Source organism: Coregonus lavaretus (genome assembly GCF_964263955.1).
Source record: "Coregonus lavaretus genome assembly, chromosome: 6".
Lineage (NCBI taxonomy): Eukaryota > Metazoa > Chordata > Actinopteri > Salmoniformes > Salmonidae > Coregonus > Coregonus lavaretus.
Genome location: NC_139993.1, coordinates 32,236,880 through 32,261,670, shown reverse-complemented (window position 1 = coordinate 32,261,670; position 24,791 = coordinate 32,236,880). Strand labels below are relative to the sequence as shown.

Sequence of the window (24,791 nt, the reverse complement as noted above, 5' to 3'; positions counted from 1 at the left end):
CAAGGCGCATTTAAGTTTTTCTGGCTCGTGGTGGCCCAACGTCCTATTAAGACACTTTATGTTGGTGTTTCCTTTATTTTGGCAATTACCTGCAGATCAGAGCATTCGCTGTGAGAGCATCACTAAGATGTTCTCATGCACAGAGAGTGTATTTTTTTCTGCCATCTAATTGTGTGGAAGACACAACCTCCAGAAATACAAACTGTCTGTTTGACTGTTGTGCCCGTCAGGAGGATAATTTCCCATTCTCATGACTAAGGGAGGCATGTCTTGGGCATTTTCTGTGACGTTTGGCAGAGTAACAAGGCAGAACAATACGTTTAGACTTGAATGAAAGAGGGTTCAATTAGTTGGGTAACAGGGTTGTCTGGTTGACCCACGTGCCCAGGATAAAGAATAACATTATTGTTCCACACAGAAGAGCATCCATGTGGCTTTTGTTCAATGATTAGAGTCATCCATTGTAACAGGTTGCCAAACAAGGAGTGATGAAAGTCCCAGTTCCTGCCCATGAAACGCCTGGCCTATATATTTTCCATTCAGCGGATTGTTGACAATTTCCGCTTATCTTTTGTATGTGAATCTCGTCAATGCATTTGACTTGCTTGTTTGGTGCTATAAATGGCATTAGCCAAAACTGAAACAGAGTTGCATGGAGGCCACCATTTTAATTAGAGATTATATTGACAGTCGGAACAACGGGCTCCATTTTGTCTCTCTGTTGTTGTTGACAAGGTGCCCAACCCAGGAAATAGAGAACTTCTGTAATTCACTCACTGCTGTGCTGCTTGCTGTATAAATATAGGCAAGGCCTGGGGGTTTGGGCTATTGTATTGTCCCAACAGAGTACATATGAATTGATGTCTGTCTTCCTGGCCTAGGATATGTTCTGGTCAAGCCAGAGATAAAAAATCTAATTTCCTACAGACTTCATCCCACTGGGCAAAAACTGGTTGAATCAACATTGTTTCCATGTTATTTCAACCCCACAAAAATCAATGTGATGACATTGAATCAACGTGGAAAACTGATTGGATTTGCAAAAAGTCATCAACGTAAGGGCATTTCGTATTTTTTTCACCTAACTTTGAACCTAAATCCAATGACGTGACCTTTTTTTGTTGATTTCACGTTGAATTCACATTAGTTGTAAACCCAAGCAAATTCAAATCAAAACTAGACTCTGAACTGACGTCTATGCTAAGTGGGATGGTTGTTTGACATTGCAGAGCCAGATGTGTTGTTTGTGTATGGCTCATCGGAAGGGATCCTAGCTTTAAAGTTATAAGCCTGTATGAATGCATGAGGTCATGTTGTTTAACAGAACAGTTCTGGGTCGTTCCACAAAATGAGTCCCTTTTGGGTAGTGCAACTTCGTAATAAAAACATTCACTTAATTTTTACATTTTGTCATGACGAACACATGTTCAACTTAATAAAAAACATGTTTTCCCATTTTAAGAGGTAAAATAAAAACTGGATTATAGTAAGGGGAATAACGGAACATTTCGGAAATTTGTGCCTAAACCTCTTTGACTCATTGTTGGACTGTCTGTCACAGTGCGCACCTCTCTCACTCAGGGAGAGTGGTGGTAGAACTACAGCTAGCTACGTCACTAGGTTATGTTATTGCAACGCTAGATAGAACTTTGTGGAATAATGCAAATCTACGGAAAAAAATTAAATTAGCGATCATACTACATTTTGGAAGCCCAATCGGACGTTTTTTCAAAATACATCAGACTTTAGCACATCACCCAACACAACACGTCATTTACTATATTGTCAGAAGCATCATCAGACCTTGGTAGTAGCTTATTTCATTTCTCTCTTTCAATGCATTTATCTGAAAACCAAGCAGAAATGCTGTGCGCTAAAGATGGCATTGTAGACACACAAATATATTAAAAGATAATTGTCGATCTGATCAGAAACACTGTGCTCACAACCTCTCCTAAATGGTGTCGCTGTTTTTTTGTTCAAATTTTTTAATATATTGCACAAAAGGCTATAAGGGGGAGGGGGGCACATAACCTTGTGACGTAGCTAGCTCTAGCTCTGCCTCTGCTCTCCCTGAGTGAGAGAGGTGCGCACTGTGACAGACAGTCCAACAGTGAGTCAAAGAGGTTTAGGCACTTAGACACATTTCCGAAATGTGTCATTATTCCCATTTAAGTGACAAATAAAGTAGCAGGGTTGACTGTAACAGAGTTGACGATTTCATCTTAAATAAGCCATAAATCCCCTCGTGACAGGGGAAGTGGACCCTTGTTGTGTGCCACAGGGAAGGGCAGTTGAATGCAAGCTTCACAAAAATGTTAAAACATTTCTAGCCTGGCTATCTATGGGTAACAGGATTGAGGTGTTCTGCTCGACCCACTCAGTTTGCCACCACAAAACACCAGAAAATGGCCAAAAAGAGTAGAACCAACTCACCTGCTTTTACACTATGATTTGACTATTAGATGTTCAATGTTTCTTTTGATTATAATAAAAAATGAATAGTTTCACCAGTGGCGTGTATTCATGGATGCCAAGAGAATCCAGGCTTCCCCAAAAAATTTAGCAAGGAAATGTTTTTTAAACATATGAAATCATTTATCTTTCGTCTCTCAGTGTTTCATAATTTTCCTTCAATTCGCAAGAGGCTGAATGTATCTCACCGGAGAAAGCATCCGAGCGAGCAAAATAGCACCCCTCTGTCTCTGTATGTGTAGCCCATCTACTTGATGCTGTCTGGTCAAAAAGAGTATGACATTGTTGTCGCCTGTAGCATTGAATGCAAGGGAAGCCAGCAACCATTTGGCCTCCCTTGATATAAAAAGTATAAAATAATAGCCAATCAGTGTTGAGCTAAACTGAGTGAGCTCAACTGTGAATGGTCCGGGCGCACCAAAAAAAAAGTGTCAAGGGAAGTGATGTGATGTGATTGGCTTCACACCAATCACATCAAAAGCAAAACGTAATTGACAGAAAAAACATGAATTGTTGCTTCTCGTTGTGTCGTTGTCCTTTAAGCTAAAATTGTCCCTTTCCTAAATTAGCCATGGATTTGGACTTGTGTGGTTTTACTCCTGTTTTCTTTGCTACTTGCGGTAACTCTCTGTGGTTGTAAATCAATAGTTGTTTAGTAGCCCGAAAATGTCGGAAACATTAACTTACTTTACCATGCTGTAGGTCATGTAACTGTTTGTTACATGCAATATGCTTGGTGTACTTCACCGGACAGAGGTTGCTCTCCGGTTTTGTGATGAAACAAAGTTGTGGTTATGATTTAGTGTTCTTATTGTCTCGACCTTAGGCCTATATATCACGGTGGCAAGGCATACGAACTAACAGGTTATAGAGCAAACAACGCAATTATCACAACACAGGTTGTAATATGGCTTTTTTTTCTCGCTTGGCTTCCCCTATGATTTTACCCACTAACCGCTACTGAGTTTCACCATATTAAAACAAGAGTTTAGTTCACAGGGTTGACCATAAAATGAGGGACAGTTTCTTTCTTTCTTTTTTTTCTTAAAATGAATCACTAATCACATGAAATAAATAATAATCTTCAGAAATGACTTTGTCAAAGCAACAAAATAACTAGGGCTTTACAATGACGGTGAAAACTTGGAGAAACTTTGGGGTTAAGTGGGTTAAACTCTTCCAAGAAGTCACAAAGACTGCACAGAGGGGCATGCTGAATTCTGGCACATTACCAAGTCTTTATTCATATAAAACATCTGATGTATTGAATTGTCCATGTGGTCTCTATATTAAATAGCATTTCATTTAATATACAGACTTTTAAAATCCAATATTGGAGCACAATTTCTACTTAGAATATCAAAGGGATGCAAAACGGACTCATTTCGTGGAATGACCCTTCTATTTCCATCCCATTCTTACTCCCTATCTGACCCTCCACCATTCTCAAGTTTAGATAAATGATGCTCTACTACTACAAAGCATTTGGCTCCTTTATTAATCAACATGAAAAGTTGTACACAGAAAAGAGATAGCCTCACAGTGGAATGTATGACAGTATAATACATTCCCTTTATAAAATCCTGATAAAATAGTCAGACTGGGAGGCCTTTCCGAAGGTCTATGTGACCAAAATGTTGCATTTTACAGTAAATATATGAATTTGAAGTTAATTATATTTGAAGTGAAGCATACACAATGTGTCACTTTATTGCAGACTTCCATTTTTGGAAGCTTTCCCTGGAGAAGGGAAGTTAAGAGTCTAAATTAGAGCTTGTTCTGACATGGGCATGGTGTCAGGTTGGAGTTAAAATTAGCTTGCAGGGCCTCTTTTGTCTGTTTGATGGGAAAGCTCAGTGGAGATTGAATGAAATACTTCACAATGGAGGGCTGGTGGGACGCCTTTGGTGGGAAACATGGTGTACTATTGACTTGTCATTCTTTGCTCGTTCCAGGCTTTAGGCTATGAAGAAACCGTTACACAGAACCCACTTGTTAAAGATTCTGGAGGTCAATAATTGAATGTCTTTTCCATGCTTGACCCTTGTCCCCTCTAGTTGGTCCACACTGGGCCATGTAGGAGCGCAAATCAGATTAACCATTGACAAATTGTCAATTAATCAACAAGCAGTGCTCTCCCCCACTAGCTCTGTCTCTCTCTGTAATGAGCTGTAAGTCAATTACTGTTTCCGCTTGTCTCTTTTTCCCACAGAGTGTGCCCATCTGCTGCTGGCCCACAATGCACCAGTGAAGGTGAAGAACGCTCAGGGATGGAGTCCCCTCGCTGAAGCCATCAGCTACGGCGATCGACAAATGAGTAAGCAACTACTCCCTGACTCATATACTGGAACTATTGTCACTGTACTGAGACCATAAATCCTGACCAGAATTGTTCCCCCTATCATAGATGGGGTGGGTGGGAAACAAAGCTTGTATTATAAGGAGAATGGGATCCACCCAAATCATTTGGGTTCCTGGATCCTTTCACAGCATTATAAGGCTGCGTTGAGACCATGATTTTTCAATGACCCAAGTCCAGCTCATTTAATCCCTACCATTGTGTCGCTGAGTTGTCATAATACTTCAGCAAATGTACATTATCCTAGGGGCGTTGGAAGACACAATGTAAATAACCTAATTTATGTCCCTCTTACTGCCCGGAATGCCTCTGCAGATCCTACAGCTATTGTATGCAGTAATCATATGCCTATGAACCAGAGTAATACTGTTAGCACTGAGGTGGTGTGCCCTAGTAGAAAGTCCACTGTGTGCAGCTCACCCTGCACTAATAAAAATAACCTGAGTATGTCTACCTCTGCCAAGCTTCCCAGTAAAGCAAGAAAAATAATCAAACATCCCAGAAAAGTGTTAAAAATAGCCCACATTAACATATATAGCTTAAGAAACAAGGTTCATGAAATCTATACTTTACTAGTAACAGATGACATTCATATTCTGACAATCTCTGAAACTCACTTAGATAATACCTTTGATGATACAGTGGTAGCAATATAAGGTTATAATATTTACAGAAAATACAGAAATGCCAACGGGGGCGGTGTTGCGGTCTATATTCAGAACCACATTCCTGTAAAGCTTAGAGAGGATCTCATGTTAAATACTGTTGAAGTAATATGGCTACAGGTTCACCTGCCTCACCTAAAGCCCATTCTGGTGGGAAGCTGCTATAGACCACCAAGTGTTAACAGTCAGTATCTGGATAACATGTGTGAAATGCTTGATAATGTGAAAGAGAGGTATACTTTCTGGGTGATTTAAATATTGACTGGCTTTCATCAGGCTGCCCACTCAAGAGAAAGCTTCAAACTGTAACTAGTGCCTGCAACCTGGTTCAGGTTATCAATCAACACACCAATGTCTATTTCTTTCCTAATGAAAATGATTTGGCCTCAATTGGTTTCCATGAAGGATTTTGGTATCTGAAGTTGTGCATCTTTTCTTTTCTTTTCTGTGCCACTTCCGATCAACAGATGTTTTGTGCATTCCTCCACATGGCTCTCAGAGTGGGCACCAATCTGTCCTCTTTGTCTGTCAGAGAGGCGAAAATTCCTTAAGGGTCTCAGGCTTTGGTGTTCAGATGAAAAATAATACATTAGGAAATGTAAGCCTCTTTCTCTGCCCTGTGTGTCCCACGGGCATGGCCTGGCAGTGTTACAGTGCCTGCAGAAAGTATTCATACCCCTTGATTTATTCCACATTTTGTTGTGTTACAGCCTGAATTCAAAATGGATTAAATTGCTTTTTTTTCTCACCCATCTACACACAATACCCCAACATGACAATTTTTGCAAATTAGTATTCACACCCCTGAGTCATTACTTTGTAGGAGCACCTTTGGCAGCGATTACAGCTGTGAGTCTTTCTGGGTAAGTCTCTAAGAGCTTGCCACACCTGGATTGTGCAACATTTGCCCATTATTCTTTTCAACATTTTTCAAGCTCTGTCAAATTGGTTGTTGATCATTGCTAGACAACAATTTTCAGATCTTGCCATATATTTTCAAGTAGATTTAAGTCAAAACTGTAACTCGGCCACTCAGGAACATTTACTGTCTTATTGGTAAGCAACTTCAGTGTAGATTTAGCCTTGTGTATTAGGTTATTGTCCTGCTGAAAGGTGAATTAATCTCCCAGTGTCTGGTGGAAAGCAGACTGAACCAGGTTTTCCTCTAGGATTTTGCCTGTGCTTAGCTCCATTCCATTTATTTTTTATCCAGAAGATCTCCCTTGTCCTTAACGATTACAAGCATACCAATAACATAATGCAGCCACCACTAGGCTAGAAAATATGGTGGTACTCAGTAATGTGTTTTATTTGATTTTTTGCAGTATTACTTTAGTGCCTTGTTGCAAACAAGATACATGGTTTGGAATATTTTTATTCTGTACAGGCTTCCTTTTCACTCTGTCAATTTGGTTAGTATTGTGGAGTAATTACAATGTTTTTGATCCATTCTCAGTTTTCTCCTATCACAGCCATTAAACTCTGTAACTGTTTTAAAGTCACCATTGGCATCATGGTGAAATGCCTAAGCGGTTTCCTTTCTCTCCGGCAACTAAGTTAGGAAGGAGTCCTGTATCGTTGTAGTGACTGGGTGTATGGATGCACCAACCAAAGTGTAATTAAAAACTTCACCATGCTCAAAGGGATATTCAATGTCTGCTTTATTTTTATTTTTACCCATCTACCAATAGGTGCCCTTCTTTACAAAGCATTGGAAAACCTCTCTGGTCTTTGTGGTTGAATCTGTGTTTGAAATTCACTGCTCGATTTAGGGACCTTACAGATACTGTAATTGTATGTGTGGGGTACAGAGATGAGGTAGTCATTCAAAAATCATGTTAAACACTATTATTGCAAATAGAGTGTGTCGATACAACTTATTATGTGATTTGTTAAGCACATTTTTACTCCTGAACTTATTTAGGCTTGCCTATTTTCAAAGGGGTTGAATAATTGAATCAAGACATTTCAGCTTTTCATTTTTTATTCATTTGTAAACATTTCTAAAAACATAATTCCACTTTGACATAATGTGAATACTTTCTGAAGGCACTGTATGTCAATCCCCCAAGCTTGTAGAGATATTTATGTCTCTCATCTTTACCCCATATTTTTATTTTTATTTCTAACCTCTGTGCTGTTGCAGTGAAGTGCCCATGTTGTCACCCTGACCCTACTCTTGGTTTGTGAATCAAAGTACATGCCTTTGAAGAGGTCTTTTGACAGCCCTGGTCATGTTGGCTGTGGGAATAGGAAAACCGTGAAAACAAGTGTTTTTTTTCTCCAGACTGATTCAGCTGCACAGGGGTGACACAGGCTGGGACTGCATTCTGTCACTCTGACCGTATTCTGTCACTCTGACCGTGGCCAACCGCCGGCCACTGTTATGGACACTCAGCACAAAGGGGGCTTTTGAAGTGTTAAAGCGAGTGAGAGACATTGCACTCAAAAAGGGACTAGAATAGCGTATCTTTGGAAAGCTGTTCATTTTTCTTCCCCTTATTTCACTGTCTCTCTAGCCTTGTGAACTTCTGCTGGTCAGAATAATGATAGCTGAGTTAGCAGAAGTATCAATTTACTCTCTGACTGACTGTTCTAACTCTTCAAGAACACACTGCCCCAACTTCTTCCCTCTATGGCCGGCTTTGATGTCTTTTGGGTGTGTAAGAAGCCAGAGGTTTTGTATGTTTCTTCCCCTTTTTTCGTCTACACTTCGACTTGTGTTGGTTGATGCACTCACCTACCAGTGGTGGAGAAAGTACTCAATTGTCATACTTGAGTAAAAGTAAAGATACCTTAATAGAAAATGACTCAAGTGAAAGTCACCCAGTAAAATAATACCTGAGTAAAAGTCTAAAGGTATCTGGTTTTAAATGTACTTAAGTACAGTGGTTGAAAAAGTACTCAATTGTCATACTTGAGTAAAAGTAAAAGTAAACGCTATACATCAAATTCCTTGTATTAAGCAAACCAGATGGCATGATTTTCTTTTCTTTTTTAAAAAAATGTACGGACAGCCAGGGGCACACTCCAACATTCAGACATAATTTACAGAGTATTTATGTTTAGTGAGTCCACCAGGTCATAGGCAGTAGGGATGACAACGTGTTACATTGATAGGTGCGTAAATTTGACCATATTGCTGTTCTGCCTGAGCATTCAAAATGTAACAAGTACTTTTGTGTGTCAGGAAAATTGTATGTGAGTAAAAAGTACATATTTTCTTTTAAAATGTAGTGGAGTAAATGTTGTCAAAAATATAAATAGTAAAGTAAAGTACAGATACCCAAATAAAACTACTTAAGTAGTACTTCAAATAATTTTTACTTAGTTAATTTACACCACTGGTACCTACCATCTTACTAACTGTCTAATTTCAAAGCATCATGGGGCATTGTTATTACCTCCATCCTCATTTAAATTAATCACTTTTATTCCTGGCAGTTGACTCAGTTCCTGCGAATGTTACAGATTGTAAATGATTACAGTAGGCGTATAAGCCTGGCCCTGTGATATGACCTGGCAGGAGAGTAGCACTGAAGGAAACAGTGGCTGTTTCCCCTATTCAGTGTCATAAACATGGAGTAGCTAGCTAACATGGTTAGCCTAGCAATGCACTGCCCAGTGTTTCTGGAACATTAGCAGGTTCAGCACTTTTCTGGATCTGGTAGGGAAGTGAGAGCTGTCTGTGTGAGGATGGAAACATCTGAGTGAATGAGGCCACCGAAAGATGCTGATATCACACTTTTCCAGGAAGTACTGGTCTGGTATTTTTAGAGATTCTAAAATCCCATATTCAAAGTGCCCTTTCTGATTTCTAAAAAGACAAGACCAGTACTCTGCCCTACAAAGGCAAAATGTAGTAACTACATTTTAAAGACTGAAATCAGGCTTTATAGTATCTGTTTTATCTTGTGACAAAGTGTCCTGGTTCAATTATGTTCAGTTTCAGAGAAAATAGAGTGTAACATTTGCAGTAACAACAAAATCCAAGTAAAACCAAAGCAAACAGCAGTAACTGAAGTTACTGCACTTTGGCTTTGTTCCACCATGTTTTGACTGCATTTACCCGGTCTGCCATACAAAGGCAAAGAGCAGTAATTACTGCGTTTTGCCTTCAAATCAAATAAAATTGTATTGGTCGCATAAACATATTTAGCATATGTTATTGTGGGTGTAGCGAAATGCTTGTGTTCCTAGCTCCACCAGTGCAGTAATATCTAACAATACACAACAATACACACAAATCTAAAAAGTAAAAGAATGGAATTAAGAAGTATAGAAATATTAGGACGAGAAATGTTGTAGTCTGGAGTACAAATATTTGAACAGTGAGAGACAGAATAACAACAAAGAAATCCAGAAAAACGCATGTCAAAAATTTTATAAATTGATTTGCATTTTAATGAGGGAAATAAGGATTTGACCCCCTCTCAATCAGAAAGATTTCTGGCTCCCATGTGTCTTTTATACAGGTAACGAGCTGAGATTAGGAGCACACTCTTAAAGGGAGTGCTCCTAATCTCAGTTTGTTACCTGTATAAAAGACACCTGTCCACAGAAGCAATCAATCAATCAGATTCCAAACTCTCCACCATGGCCAAGACCAAAGAGCTCTCCAAGGATGTCAGGGACAATATTGTAGACCTACACAAGGCTGGAATGGGCTACAAGACCATCGCCAAGCAGCTTGGTGAGAAGGTGACAACAGTTGGTGCGATTATTCGCAAATGGAAGAAACACAAAATAACTGTCAATCTCCCTCGGCCTGGGGCTCCATGCAAGATCTCACCTCGTGGAGTTGCAATGATCATGAGAACGGTGAGGAATCAGCCCAGAACTACACAGGAGGATCTTGTCAATGATCTCAAGGCAGCTGGGACCATAGTCACCAAGAAAACAATTGGTAACACACTACGCCGTGAAGGACTGAAATCCTGAAGCGCCCGCAAGGTCCCCCTGCTCAAGAAAGCACATATACATGCCCGTCTGAAGTTTGCCAATGAACATCTGAATGATTCAGAGGAGAACTGGGTGAAAGTGTTGTGGTCAGATGAGACCAAAATCGAGCTCTTTGGCATCAACTCAACTCGCCGTGTTTGGAGGAGGAGGAATGCTGCCTATGACCCCAAGAACACCATCCCCACCGTCAAACATGGAGGTGGAAACATTATGCTTTGGGGGTGTTTTTCTGCTAAGGGGACAGGACAACTTCACCGCATCAAAGGGACGATGGACAGGGCCATGTACCGTCAAATCTTGGGAGAGAACCTCCTTCCCTCAGCCAGGGCATTGAAAATGGGTCGTGGATGGGTATTCCAGCATGACAATGACCCATAACACACGGCCAAGATAACAAAGGAGTGGCTCAAGAAGAAGCACATTAAGGTCCTGGAGTGGCCTAGCCAGTCTCCAGACTTTAATCCCATAGAGAATCTGTGGAGGGAGCTGAAGGTTCGAGTTGCCAAATTTCAGCCTCGAAACCTTAATGACTTGGAGAAGATCTGCAAAGAGGAGGGGAACAAAATCCCTCCTGAGATGTGTGCAAACTTGGTGGCCAACTACAAGAAACATCTGACCTCTGTGATTGCCAACAAGGGTTTTGCCACCAAGTACTAAGTCATGTTTTACAGAGGGGTCAAATACTTATTTCCCTCATTAAAATGCAAATCCATTTATAACATTTTTGACATGCGTTTTTCTGGATTTTTTTGTTGTTATTCTGTCTCTCACTGTTCAAATAAATCTACCATTAAAATTATAGACTGATCATTTCTTTGTCAGTGGGCAAACGTACAAAATCAGCAGGGGATCAAATACTTTTTTCCCTCACTGTATCTGAAAAATTGTATATGTACAGCAATAGTTAAGTAGGATAGGCCTTGACTAGAATACAGTATATACATATGAAGTGGGTAAAACAGTATCTAAACATTATTAAAGTGACCAGTGTTTCATTATTAAAGTGACCAGTGTTCCATGACTAAGTACATAGGGCAGAAGCCTCTAAGGTGCATTGTAGAGTAACCAGGTGGTAGCCAACTATTGACAGTGGTGTAAAGTACTACTTAAGTAGTTTTTTTGGGTATCTGTACTGTACTTTACCATTTATATTCCTAAATAAAATGATGTACTCTTTACTCCATACATTTTCCCTGACACCCAAAACAACTTGTTACATTTTGAATGCTTAGCAGGACAGAAATGGTCCAATTCACGCACTTATCAAGAGAATATCCCTGGTCATCTCTACTGCCTCTGTATCTGGAGACTCACTAAACACAATTGCTTTGTTTCTGAATGATGTCTGAGTGTTGGAGTGTGCCCTTGGCTATCCGTAATTTAAAAAACACGAACAATTGTGCCATCTGGTTTGCTTAATATAAGGAATTTGAAATGATTTATACTTGTACTTTTACATTTTTGATACTTAAGTACATTTCTGCAATTACATTTACTTTTGATACTTAAGTATATTTAAAACAAAATACTTCCACCACTGACTAGTGACAGTGACTAAAGTTCAGGGCAGGGTACTGGGCGGAGGCCGGCTAGTGGTGACGATTTAGCAGTCTTATGGCCTTGAGGTAGAAGCTGTTTTTCAGTCTCTCGGTCCCATCTTTGATGCACCTGTACTGACCTCACCTTCTGGATGGTAGCGGGGAGAACAGGCCGTGGTTCAGGTGGCTGATGTCCTTGATGATCTTCTTGGCCTTCTGTGACACCGGGTTCTGTAGATGTCCTGGAGGGCAGGCAGTGTGCCCCCCTTGATGCGTTGGGCAGACCGCACCACCCTCTGGCAAGCCCAGGCGATGATACAGCCCGACTGGATGCTCTCAATGGTGCATCTGTAGAAGTTTGCGAGGGTCTTAGGGGCCAAGCTGAATTTCTTCAGCCTCCTGAGGTTGAAGAGGCGCTGTTGCGCCTTCTTGACCACACTGTCTATGTGGGTGGACCATTTCAGATTGTCAGTGATATGTACGCTGAGGAACTTGAAGCTTTTCACCTTCTCCACTGCGGCCCTGTCGATGAGGATGGGGGGCGTGCTCCCTCTGCTGTCTCCTGAAGTCCACAATCAGCTCCTTCGTTTTGTTGACATTGAGGGAGAGGTTATTTTCCTGGCACCACTCTGTCAGGGCCCTCACCTCCTCCGTGTAGGCTGTCTCGTTGTTGTTGGTGATCAGGCCTACCACTGTTGTGTCGTCTGCAAACTTGATGATTGAGTTGGAGACGTGCGTGGCCACGCAGTCATGGGTGAACAGGGAGTACAGGAGGGGGCTGAGCAAGCACCCCTGAGGGGCCCCTGTGTTGAGGATCAGCGTAGTGGAGGTGTTGTTGCCAACCTTCACCACCTGGGGGTGGCTCGTTAGGAAGTCCAGGACCCAGTTGCACAGGGCGGGGTTCAGACCCATGTCCTCGAGCTTAATGATGAGCTTGGAGGGTACTATGGTGTTGAAGGCTAAGCTGTAGTCGATGAACAGCATTCTTACATAGGTATTCCTCTTGTCCAGATGGGATAGGGCAGTGTGCAGTGCAGGGCGAGGCAGAGCTTTGTATGCGTTTCTGTGTGTGGAGTGAAGCTGATCTAGAGTTTTGGCTCCTCTAGTTGTACAGGTGACATGATGGTAGAAGTGAGGTAAAGTACCTCGATAACCCAAAGACATACAGCGCATTTGGAAAGTATTCAGATCCCTTGACTTTTTCCATATTTTGTTACATTACAGCCTTATTCTAAAATTGATTAAATATGTTTTTCTTCTTCTCAGCAATCTACACACAATACCCCAAAGTGACAATGCGAAAACAGATTTTTATAAATTTTAACAAATGTTTAATTTAAAAAAAACAGAAATACCTTATTTACATAAGTATTCAGATCCTTTGCTATGAGACTCGAAATTGAGCTCAGGTGCATCCTGTTTCCATTGATCATCCTTGAGATGTTTCTACAACTTGATTGGAGTCCACCTGTGGTAAATGTACTTGATTGGACATGATTTGGAATGGCACACACCTGTCTATATAAGGTCCCACAGTTGGCAGTGCATGTCAGAGCAAAAACCAAGCCATGAGGTTGAAGGAATTGTCCGTAGAGCTCTGAGACAGGATTGTGTCGAGGCACGGATCTGGGAAGGGTACCAAAAAATGTCTGCAACATTGAAGGTCCCCAAGAACACAGTGGTCTCCATCATTCTTAAATGGAAGAAGTTTGGAACCACCAAGACTCTTCCTAGAGCTGGCCAGCCGGCCAAACTGAGCTATCGGGGGAGAAGGGCCTTGGTCAGGGAGGTGACCAAAAACCCGATAGTCACCTTCCTGTGTAAATAAAAGCTGTGTTTTCTTCTAAAAGCATATTAAAGGTGGATTGCCCCATTGTCGTTTAATCCCCTGACACCTCCATAACTGCAATTAGCTGTTGTTCCCACCTCTCTCAAAAATCATGGATAAACATTAGTCGGATGTGGCTGTTTCGGCTTGATCTTATTTGTTTGAAAACAAGCGAGCTCATATTAGCCAGCCAGTCAGGAAAGCTGGGCCGTCCTGGTTAAAAGTATATTCTGTTTTGCCTCCTTCGGGTCATTAAAGCGCTTACAGACGTATCTCATTAACGGTCAACTTTATTGTTCATCTCCCAGACTCTTCCCCTCTTTGAACTTCCTGGAATATATGTGCTTCAGAGCACTCAGGACCTCAGACTGGGGCAAAGGTTCACCTTCCAACAGGACAACAACCCAAAGCACACAGCCAATGCAAGAGTGGCTTCAGGACAACTCTCTGAATATCCTTGAGTGGCCCAGCCAGAGCCCGGACTTGAACCCAATAGAACATCTCTGGAGAGACTTGAAATAGCTGTGCAGCAACGCTCCCCATCCAACCTGACAGAGTTTGAAAGGATCTGCAGAGAGAAATGGGAGAAACTCCACAAATACAGGTGTGCCAAGCTTGTAGTGTTATACCCAATATTTCAGTATTTAATCAATTTTATAATAAGGCTGTAACGTAACAAAATGTGGGTCTGAATACTTTCCGAATGCACTGTATTTGGTAAGATAGCTGTGCATGGCTGCATCTCACTGTAGTAAGCTGTAGGCTATGTTTTGGTTATTTGGATTTCCATTCAACTTTTGTTTACTGTTAATGTAACTAAATATAAATATAATAATCTAAATATAGATTGTTTCATGCCTTTATTGATCGGATGTTTTGTTTACTAGGCCTACTTAGTACCGCTGTTTTGTTCTGTTCGCATTCATTCTTTCGGTATTCTAAGCCAAACTGCTATTCAGTATTTTTGTTTGCATGAATAACTACTTTCAGCATTTAGTTTGCATTGTTTTGGTAAGAGAGCTGTGTGTACGGCCGCATTCACATAGGGTAATTCACCTATTACAAACAGCCTATCTATCTTAAAGGCTATATCATCAAATTAATTGTGCCCCCTTGCAGATTTCAAATGCCGCCTTAGTCACTTTATCCTGGTGCCGGGCCTGCTAATAAGTGAAGAAAAACAATAATTACAAAAACATCATGTTCTCGCTCATGATAATTGCATGAAAGTCGTTAGTTAATGACTCACATTGTGCTCACATCAATCGCCATGTGGCCTATGAAAAAGCACCCAGCAGCCCCTGGTCCCCGGGGTGGGGGGTCTATGGTGGCTAATTGTCTATGAGGCTTTTACTGTCCAGGGCCCTGCTGGGTGCTTTGATGAGACTAACAGGGGAATGTATCCATCAAAGGCCAGAGGAGATGGAAGTGATTTGTCCCATAGCCTCTGATGTGGCAGCTGAACTGGAAAACTGGAGCACCCTGGCCTGCCTTGCAATGCTCTGTCTGTGACTGACTGCTAGCTTAGCTTGGTCTGGGAGTTAACCTAGCTAACTGTCATCTTATCAAGTCTATTCTGTTTGGCCTCCTTCGGGTCATTAAAGCGCTTACAGACGTATCTCATTAACGGTCAACTTTATAGTTCATCTCCCAGACTCTTCCCCTCTTTGAACTTCATGGAATATATTTGATCCATCGGCAGTGTAGTGGGCGGGGTCTTGTTATGCCATTTCACTACGGGAAGCCAATATAGTGTATCTCAGGAACTCTAACTACCAGTCTCACCACGCTAGGCATGCCTCTCCCATTATTGACATTCATTGACAGTCCTGTATGTGCTTTGATACTGTAGAATACTGGACTGTGTGATCAAGTTTTGCATTGTCATCGCAACTAAGCTTACACGCATAAAGTATAGGGTGGGGTTTGCATGGTGAAATGTGGTCCTCTATATAGCAATACGCAATGCAGTTCATTGGATACTTTATCTTGATTACCTTTACCTACACTCTCAGAAATAAAGGTTTAGATTTTTTCTTAAAGGGGTACAAACTCGTCACTGTAGTGGTACCCTTTAGTCCTTTGTACCTTTAGTTATAGGTACATAATTGTACCCTTGCAGTTCGTACCTAAAAGAGCCAATAGTGTACCTTAGAGGTCAAGATAGTACAGGTACAAAGCGTACCTTTGGAAAAGGTAGACCACCACCGTGACAAAGCCGTTTCTTCCATTTAAGTGGCAGAAATGTACCTCTAAAAAGGTTTTTGGATGTTGTTTTAACACTGTAGGGTGTAAAGCATTGTTTGCATGTTTCCCAGGGTGCCTTTCAAGTGAATTGTAGACTTACCAATACCATCCATGACTGTGTTTGCTAGTGGTTGTTGCATTCAAAGGCTTTCAGTCCTGTAGCCTTCACCAAGTGAGTGCCTAAGTCAAACTCTTTATGACAATACATTACATACTCCCTTCAGACCAGTTCTTGATTTGATTTATCTCGTGAATGATTTGATTTCTCTCTAGAGAAACGGCACGTTGGGCTCAGAAAAAAATTATAATAAATGGAATTCAAGTAAATGTATGCATCACTAACTGTAAGTCGCTCTGGATAAGAGTGTCTGCTAAATGGCTAAAATGTAAAGAAATGTAAATCTGACCAAAGCACCAGTTCCAATCCAAGTGCCAATGCCGTTTAGCAAACTCCAGGCATTTACATTTGTTGGATGACATGAAAATATAGCTATTTGGCCATGCACACCAGTGGTGGGTTTTGCCTCGAAAGAAAGATGCATATGCCGAAAATAACCCCATACCTACTGTAAAATATGGTGGTGAATCTTTGATGTTATGGGGCTATTTTGCTTCCACTGGTCCTGGGGCCCTTGTTAAGGTCAACAGCATCATGACCTTTACCCAGTACCAGGACATTTTAGCCAAAAACCTGGTTGCCTCTGCCAGGAGGCTGAAACTTGGCTGCAAGTGGATCTTCCAGCAAGACAATAACCCCAAGCACACATCAACATCCACAAAGAAATTGTTAATTGGCCGCAAAATCATCATTTTGCAATTGCCATCTCAGTCTCCGGACTTGAAACCCATTAAAAACCTGTGGTTTGAATTAAAGAGGGCAGTCCATAAGCAGACGAAGGATATCAAGGATGTGGATGGATTCTGTATGGAGGAATGGTCTAAGATCCCTCCCGATGTGTCCTCCAACTCATAAAACATTTAAGAAAAAGGCGCAGTGCCGTTCTCCTCGCAAGGTGAGGTAATGAAAAGTATTAAAAATAGGTGTCAATAATTTTGAACCCTACCAGTTTATTTTTTTAAATTACTTTTTAAACATAATTTCTTTGTCTGAGCAATTGTATTATCATAAAATAATATAATTTTCCCATACAATATAGCTCAGTATTTGAATTATTTATTTTATACAGTAATTTTTGCTCATCTTTATCAAGGGTGTCTATCATTTCAGACCCTACTGTATATCATCAGGCCATACTTTGACAGCCTAGTTTTACACCAACACAGTGGTCTGAAACTCCTGGTTTGCAGGCCACATCGGGCAAGTAAAATTATGCTGGCTTGCAAAGTGATACAGTGCTTTCGGAAAGTATTCAGACCCCTTGACTTTTTCCACATTTTGTTACGTTACAGCCTTATTCTAAAATGGATTAAATAAATAACAATTCTCAGGAATCTACACACAATACCCCATAATGACAAAGTGAAAACAGGTTTTTAGAAATGTTAGCAAATTTATAAAAAATCTAAAACAGAAATACCTTATTTACATAAGTATTCAGACCCTTTGCTATGAGACTCGAAAATTGAGCTCAGGTGCATCCTGTTTCCATTGATCATCCTTGAGATGTTTCTACAACTTGATTGGGTCCACCTGTGGTAAATGTAATTGATTGGACATGATTTGGAAAGGCACACACCTGTCTATATAAGGTCCCACAGTTGACAGTGCATGTCAGAGCAAAACCCAAGCCATGAGTTTGAAGGAATTGTCCGTAGAGCTCTGAGACAGGATTGTGTCAAGGCACAGATCTGGGGAAGGGTACCAAAAATGTCTGCAGCATTGAAGGTCCCCAAGAACACAGTGGCCTCCATCATTCTTAAATGGAAGAAGTTTGGAACCACCAAGACTCTTCCTAGAGCTGGCCGCCCGGCCAAACTGAGCAATCATGGGAGAAGGGCATTGGTCAGGGAGGTGACCAAGAACCCGATGGTCACTCTGACAGAGCTCTAGATTTCCTCTGTGGAGATGGGAGAACCTTCCAGAAGGACAATCATCTCTGCAGCACTCCACCAATCAGGCCTTTACAGACGGAAGCCACTCCTCAGTAAAAGGCACATGACATCCCACTTGGAGTTTGCCAAAAGGCACCTAAAGACTCAGACCATGAGAAACAAGATTCTCTGGTCTGATGAAACCAAGATTGAACTATTTGGCCTGAATGCCAAGCATCACGTCTGGAGGAAACCTGGCACCATCCCTACGGTGAAGCATGGTGGTGGCAGCATCATGCTGTTGGGATGTTTTTCAGCGGCAGGGATTGGGAGACTAGTCAGGATCAAGGGAAAGATGAACGAAGCAAAGTACAGCGAGATTCTTGATGAAAACCTGCTCCAGAGCGCTCAGGACCTCAGACTGTGCCGAAGGTTCACCTTCCAACAGGACAATGACCCTAAGCACCCAGTCAAGACAACACAGGAGTGGCTTCGGGACAAGTCTCTGAATGTCCTTGAGTGGCCCAGCCAGAGGCCGGACTTGAACCCAATAGAACATCTCTGGAGAGACCTCAAAATAGCTGTGCAGTAACGCTCCCCATCCAACCTGACAGAGCTTGAGAGGATCTGCAGAGAAGAATGGGAAAAACTCCCCAAATACAGGTGTGCCAAGCGTCATACCCAAGAAGACTCGATGCTGTAATCGCTGCCAAAGGTGCTTCAACAAAGTACTGAGTAATTGTTAAAATGTATAAAAACCTGTTTTCGCTTTGTCATTATGGGTATTGTGTGTAGATTGATGAGGGAAAAAATAATTTAATCAATTTTAGAATAAGGCTGTAACGTAACAAAATGTGGAAAAGGTCAAGGGGTCTGAATACTTTCCGAAGGCACTGTATGTACAGCCAGAGTAAGGATATCCCAAAATGTGAACTTTTAATCACCTGCAACCTGCATTTAGAATGATTGCCAAGGTAGGGAAAATGTATAAATGAGACCACCTAAAGCATCTAAATGGGAACAACCATCTCAGAAATGGGTGCAATAAGTCCAACTACTAACAGATTGAATTAGTTTAGAAAATGTATGTTATTTATCTTTGTGTAGCATAAGATCAATCAATCAATGTGAAACCAAAAACACTCATATTGAAACAAACAATTCTAAAAATCAACCTGCAATACGGCATGCTAAGTGTATTTTTAAAATGTGTTTCTATAGCTTCAAAATATGTTTTACAATGATGGGAGGAGATTTGCGGTGGCTTCAAAACAGCACCCCCTGTTATTCGTCTAGTGTATATATAAATCACTTGAGATTATATGTGTACATCGGAAGGTTCATTATGTGCATTTTCATATTTTACATTTTTACATTTTAGTCATTTAGCAGACGCTCTTATCCAGAGCGACTTACAGTTAGTGAGTGCATACATAAAAATAATAATCATACTGGCCCCCCGTGGGAATCGAACCCACAACCCTGGCGTTGCAAGCGCCATGCTCTACCAACTGAGCTACACAGGGCCCATATCTTTGTTCTCCCGGGAACAATACTGTACCCTAACCGTATGTAGTTGTTTTGGTCTCACCCCTCCCTCCCTCCTCTCTTCTCTCTGTCAGTCACAGCGCTGCTAAGGAAGCTCAAACAGCAGTCCAGAGAGAATGTGGAGGACAAGAGGCCAAAGCTACTGAACGCCCTCAAAGAGGTACGGTACATTCTCTCTCTCTCTCTCTCTCTCTCTCTCTCTCTCTCTCTCTCTCTCTCTCTCTCTCTCTCTCTCTCTCTCTCTCTCTCTCTCTCCTCTTGTTTCATATCCCTGATCCCTCATATCTGATACCGACATGAAGGCTGATATATTGTGTATTCCCATCTCGTCTCTACCCTCTTCCCTATCCTCTGCTCCCCACCTCTCCCCTCCCCGCCTTACTCCTCTCCCAAAATGAAGCATGATCCATTGCGCTGTGGGGCAGGCTGTGTACTCACTCCACATCTGCCAGCAGAGTGCTCCCAGTCAGAAATGCCACTCTGCGGCACGCACAGACACACACAGACCCAGACCCTCTCTCAGTCACTCAGTCACACACTAACTAGGGTAATCACAACAAAGCGGCCCCATAGTACAGCCCTCGGCATGCAGTAAGCATACCCCCCAGCCCACCTACGCTCAAGGAATATGCAGACAGACAGCAACATGGGCCCTGGGGGAAGGGAGGGAGGGGGAGGGTCAACCTGCAGGAAAGGTGACATTCTCACAAACCTCCCTGGATGGCATGACACAGGGGTAGGCAGATGCTTCCACTCCACACACATACACATGCACACACACATGCACACACACAGTTGATAGTCTGGGCTTTGGGGAGCCTTGCAGCGCTGTGGCTGGCATGATGTTCTCTGTGGGCATAAACATCTAGTGCTCTGGGCATAGGCCACTGCCAGGTTAACTGTGACTCCCCAAGGGGATGAACCTGAGTGATAAAGGGAAGGAGAGAGCGGTGGAGGAAGGGGATAAAAGAGCAGCTCTAGGCTTGGCCTTGGAGCCTCTCCTGTGTTAGATGCGAGAATGTTATACTGTAATTCCTGTGATGCAGCAATCGTAGATGTTAGAGATAGATTTTCTCCTGACTGCAGGGGATTATATTTCTCAGAGATGCGCAATCATTCATATTACATCACTGGAGGTTTTTCTCAGTAGTACCCTGAGATTAGGTGGGCCAGCTGTGTAATTTCAGAGCATTTGAACTACATATTGGATCCTAAACTCATTCAAGAAAATATATGTTTGATACAGAAATGTTTATCAGGTCTACTGTTCCTCTCAGTTACTCCCTCTGATATATTTTGATTGATAATCATATTGTTATTCTGTTGGGGGGGGTGGGGGTTTCAGCTGGGAGACTTTTATCTGGAGCTTCACTGGGACTTTCAAAGCTGGGGTGAGTTTGCTTTGCATTCTATATAAGTATATGATAAAATTGCCCACAATCAGGCCAAATCACTACAACAGTTCAGTTTCTTTGCAATTTCTAACTACACAAAGTGCATCTACCTAGATTAAGTGTGTGTGTTAATGTGGAGCCCAGTTATGTGGGTGTCAGTAAGGGCTCTCTGCTCAGCTGGTTGGGAACAAAGCGATGCTGAGAGATTGTTTACAACACTGAGGTAATCCTCTGTAGGGAGTGGCCTCGCCATCCCCACACAGACAGACCCTCCCCCTGGTGGTGGCTATACGTCATTACAACGTCGCACCACCAGCATTACTAAGGCCTATGAATGTTTACATCAATTAAGCTTATCTTTTAGATCCATTGATCTTCCTACCATTTCACTGAATTAATTATAGAAGAAATGCTGTTACAAATGTCCCACATTTCTTTGGCTAAATGTCTAGTGGACTCCAGAGAGCAAGCTAACAGTGTGTCAACATGTCCCATTAAATATTGACCTGCTTGTAAAGGTTAAGTGACTGTTCACAACAGTAAAGAAATGGTTGTTGATTGTGTAAGTGTCAGTTGGTAGTATTTGACAGGGAATGTAGTGCCCCTGAGTGGCAAGGGCTCAAATCCAAAGAATGTATTGGGAGATGCCTTTCTATTAGGACTGTTCAGGAGGGTGAAACTTTACAGAACGTTCAGATAGAAATGTATAGTGCAGAGGAGATATAATAGGGAATTGTGCCAGCTCTATACATTCCATTTCAACGTTCTGAACGTTTTGCCTCACAGAATACACCCCAAGTGTTACGCACTGCACACACATTGAGAGAGACTAGGGCCCCACCAGCCCTATTCAATATGCTGGGGGTAGAATGGTCTCAAACAGACACATTGTCCAGTCTGTACTAGCGCAGATCAAACTGAATATTGTACATTAGAATGAAGCAATATATTATGGCATGTTAGTGTGGTGATTGGAACATGGATGGTGCCCTCCAAGGGTTTGAAGTGGTCTCATACCGTACTTGCACATAGCTTGTAAAGAGCATTACATATTAAACTGCAGAACTACATATTGCTGACATGGGCTCTGAAGCGGTTGGTGATTTTCATTATTAAGTGGAGTTTCTACACTTAGGCCTATCGACATCCCCATGTCTTTTTCCCATGTTGCAGTACCTTTGCTCTCCCGAATCCTGCCCTCTGACGTGTGTAAGATCTACAAACACGGCATCAACATCAGGTAAGTCAAGTAATCCTTTACAAATCCCTTGTTTTCATGAAGTTGTAACAAGCAATAATTAGCTTGAAGCCAATAGATAAGACATAAGATGATATCATTGTAAGAAATAAGCATGCCAAACAGATAACAACACAACACATGTAAGAATAAACACAGTATCACTGATAGACCTTGGCTATGCCTTGGACAGATCGGTCTGTCTGTACTGGTCTCAGCTGCTACAGCTATGTACAGCTTGTCCACACACAAACACAATACACAATGTTGCTGAGTCGATACACTGATCATCACCAATCTTTAGTCTTGGTTGGGTGCCCGTCTGTTTCTGCCCCAGCCATCTGGTCATAGTGTTGGCAGAGCAGAGATGCAGTCTTATTGAATGCAAAAAGAGTCAGGTACTGATGTTTGCCCTATGGACATACCCGAGGAGCCACCTCTGTCCAACAACATTTACTAGACTGGTGCTTCTCCGGAGTGATGTCCTCAGCCTTCAGTATTATACTGAAAAGGGCAATGTGATATGGTAAAACCCACGATAATAAAAGTAAATATGCTTTGACAAAGCCCTTTATTGAAGCACTTTCAGGCTTTTAGGGCCCTTGTCAGTTGATTAGAAATCCCTGGCTTTGAACACTACACCCTCTCCCAGCTTATGGGATGGTGTAGCGCCAGCAGGGCAGCTAACGACAAGCTTGGTTAACTAGAGCGTGAAATCCGTTCTCGCACTGCTGTGACTGAGTAGCACGGAATCTGTTTGCAGATCTATTACCTTTGCGCACCTCTCCAAATAATTACACTTACATAGAGAACCAGCACGTACCTTTGCCCTAACTCTACCCACCTACCGGCTCCATTATAATTGGACCAGCGCAGAGTAGTCACATTCAATTATCCCCCATCCAGTAACAAAACACTATTCACCAGTTGGAGTACACAATACAGGTAGAATTGCTTCTCTGGTGTTAGCAGGCTGGTTAATGTATGCTGTTCTGCTGAGCTTCACACGCTTCAGTGTTCAGTGAGAAGAAGCCAGGTTCAGGCTGTGTTGTTCTTCAAAGGGCCTGTATTTTACCCCACACAGCACTGACACACGTGACAAACATGCACACTGAAGCACACAAACAAACACACACACACACACAGACAAATGAAAGAGTTTTAAAGCGTTGCTAGGTTACCTGCCTCACTAATTGCCCCCCTCCTCCCCACCCCCTCTACCATGCTCTATCCAACACTGGAGATTCAGGGCAAATCATTCTGACACATGAAAGTGTTTGTGTGTGGTGGTGAGAAAGTGGTGAAGGGTTATAATTTATTTACCAGGGTTGGAAGCTGTCTAATAGGCTTTCAAAATGTCTGTTTGATATTCCAGAGGTGGGGAGAGAGACCGACCTTGGCATAACTTCATTTACATTCCAATGGTTGAAATTCTCAGCTCTGTCGTACCTCTCACTCTCCACTTTGTGTCTATGTGCAGCCCATACAGTAGTTTAGTTATTCTCTTTGTTGTCACACCTCATTCCTCCACTACTCCATGAAACTAGCTTTTGTCGGAAAACATAGAAATGGGGGTTGTCGCCCATGGCAACTACAACTATTAACGCAAAAGCTGTCTCCGAGCTTTTAGAAACCAAGTTTTAGTTCTTTAGTTTTATTGAAAAAAGCTTCACTTTTACGCTGTATGTTGCTTGGTAACAAGGAAGTGTACTTGTCCTTATACTTGGTGTGTGTGTGTCTCCCTCACTGTGTGTCTCTCTCTTTCTCTATTTCTCATTGCTTCTTTCAATCTTCTTTTGGTTTTTGAGGGGTGTGGAGGGATTATGTAGATGTGATTAAGCAATAAGCATACAAATGAACTATAGGCAATATGTGCTGTTTTAATGTGCTGTTGCTGGTGCTATTGACATTATATTGACCCATGAAGTGGTTTGAATTTCAATTCTATCTCTCCTTCCCTTTCTGTCTGTTTGGTCTTAGACTGGATACCACCCTAATAAACTTCACAGATATGAAGTGCCAGCGTGGTGACCTTAGTTTCATCTTCAAAGGCGACGCCAACCCCTCTGAGTCCTTTGTGGTGCTGGACAATGAACAGAAGGTGTACCAGCGGATACACCACGAGGTGAGACACATGCACGCACACACACAAACACACGTGCACATACACGTACGCACGCAGACACACAAATACACACACACACACACGCACACAAACATACCCTCTTGCATTTCTGCTTGCAGAAGTCTAGCTAATGACCCTCGCTGTCTTGTATTCTGCCTTTCAAAATGATCCCTGTGTCTGTGAAGTGTGTATCAGAGGGCTGTACCTGCTTACTAGCGTGGCGGTGGCTCCTTGTGTTCCAGGAGTCAGAGATGGAGACAGAGGAAGAGGTGGACATCCTTATGAGCAGTGATGTTTACTCTGCCACTCTCTCCACCAAGTCCATCACCTTCTCCAGAGCCCAGACTGGCTGGCTGTTCCGAGAGGACAAAACGGTTGGTTTATACATCACTTTATCGAATACAACCTCTCCGTCTCAAAA

The 24,791-nt window shown here is 42.0% G+C and overlaps 1 protein-coding gene across 1 annotated transcript in view; it reads left to right on the top strand.

The window, feature by feature from the left end:
* Positions 1-24,791, top strand: part of LOC311131342 (ankyrin repeat domain-containing protein 13C-like) — an 81,624-nt gene that overhangs the window by 45,309 nt on the left and 11,524 nt on the right. The window contains exons 4-9 of the mRNA XM_084164283.1: positions 4,688-4,792; positions 19,689-19,774; positions 20,960-21,005; positions 22,182-22,248; positions 24,226-24,370; positions 24,613-24,744. Of these exons, the coding sequence (XP_084020409.1) occupies positions 4,688-4,792; positions 19,689-19,774; positions 20,960-21,005; positions 22,182-22,248; positions 24,226-24,370; positions 24,613-24,744 (581 nt within the window). The remainder of the gene's footprint in view (positions 1-4,687; positions 4,793-19,688; positions 19,775-20,959; positions 21,006-22,181; positions 22,249-24,225; positions 24,371-24,612; positions 24,745-24,791) is intronic.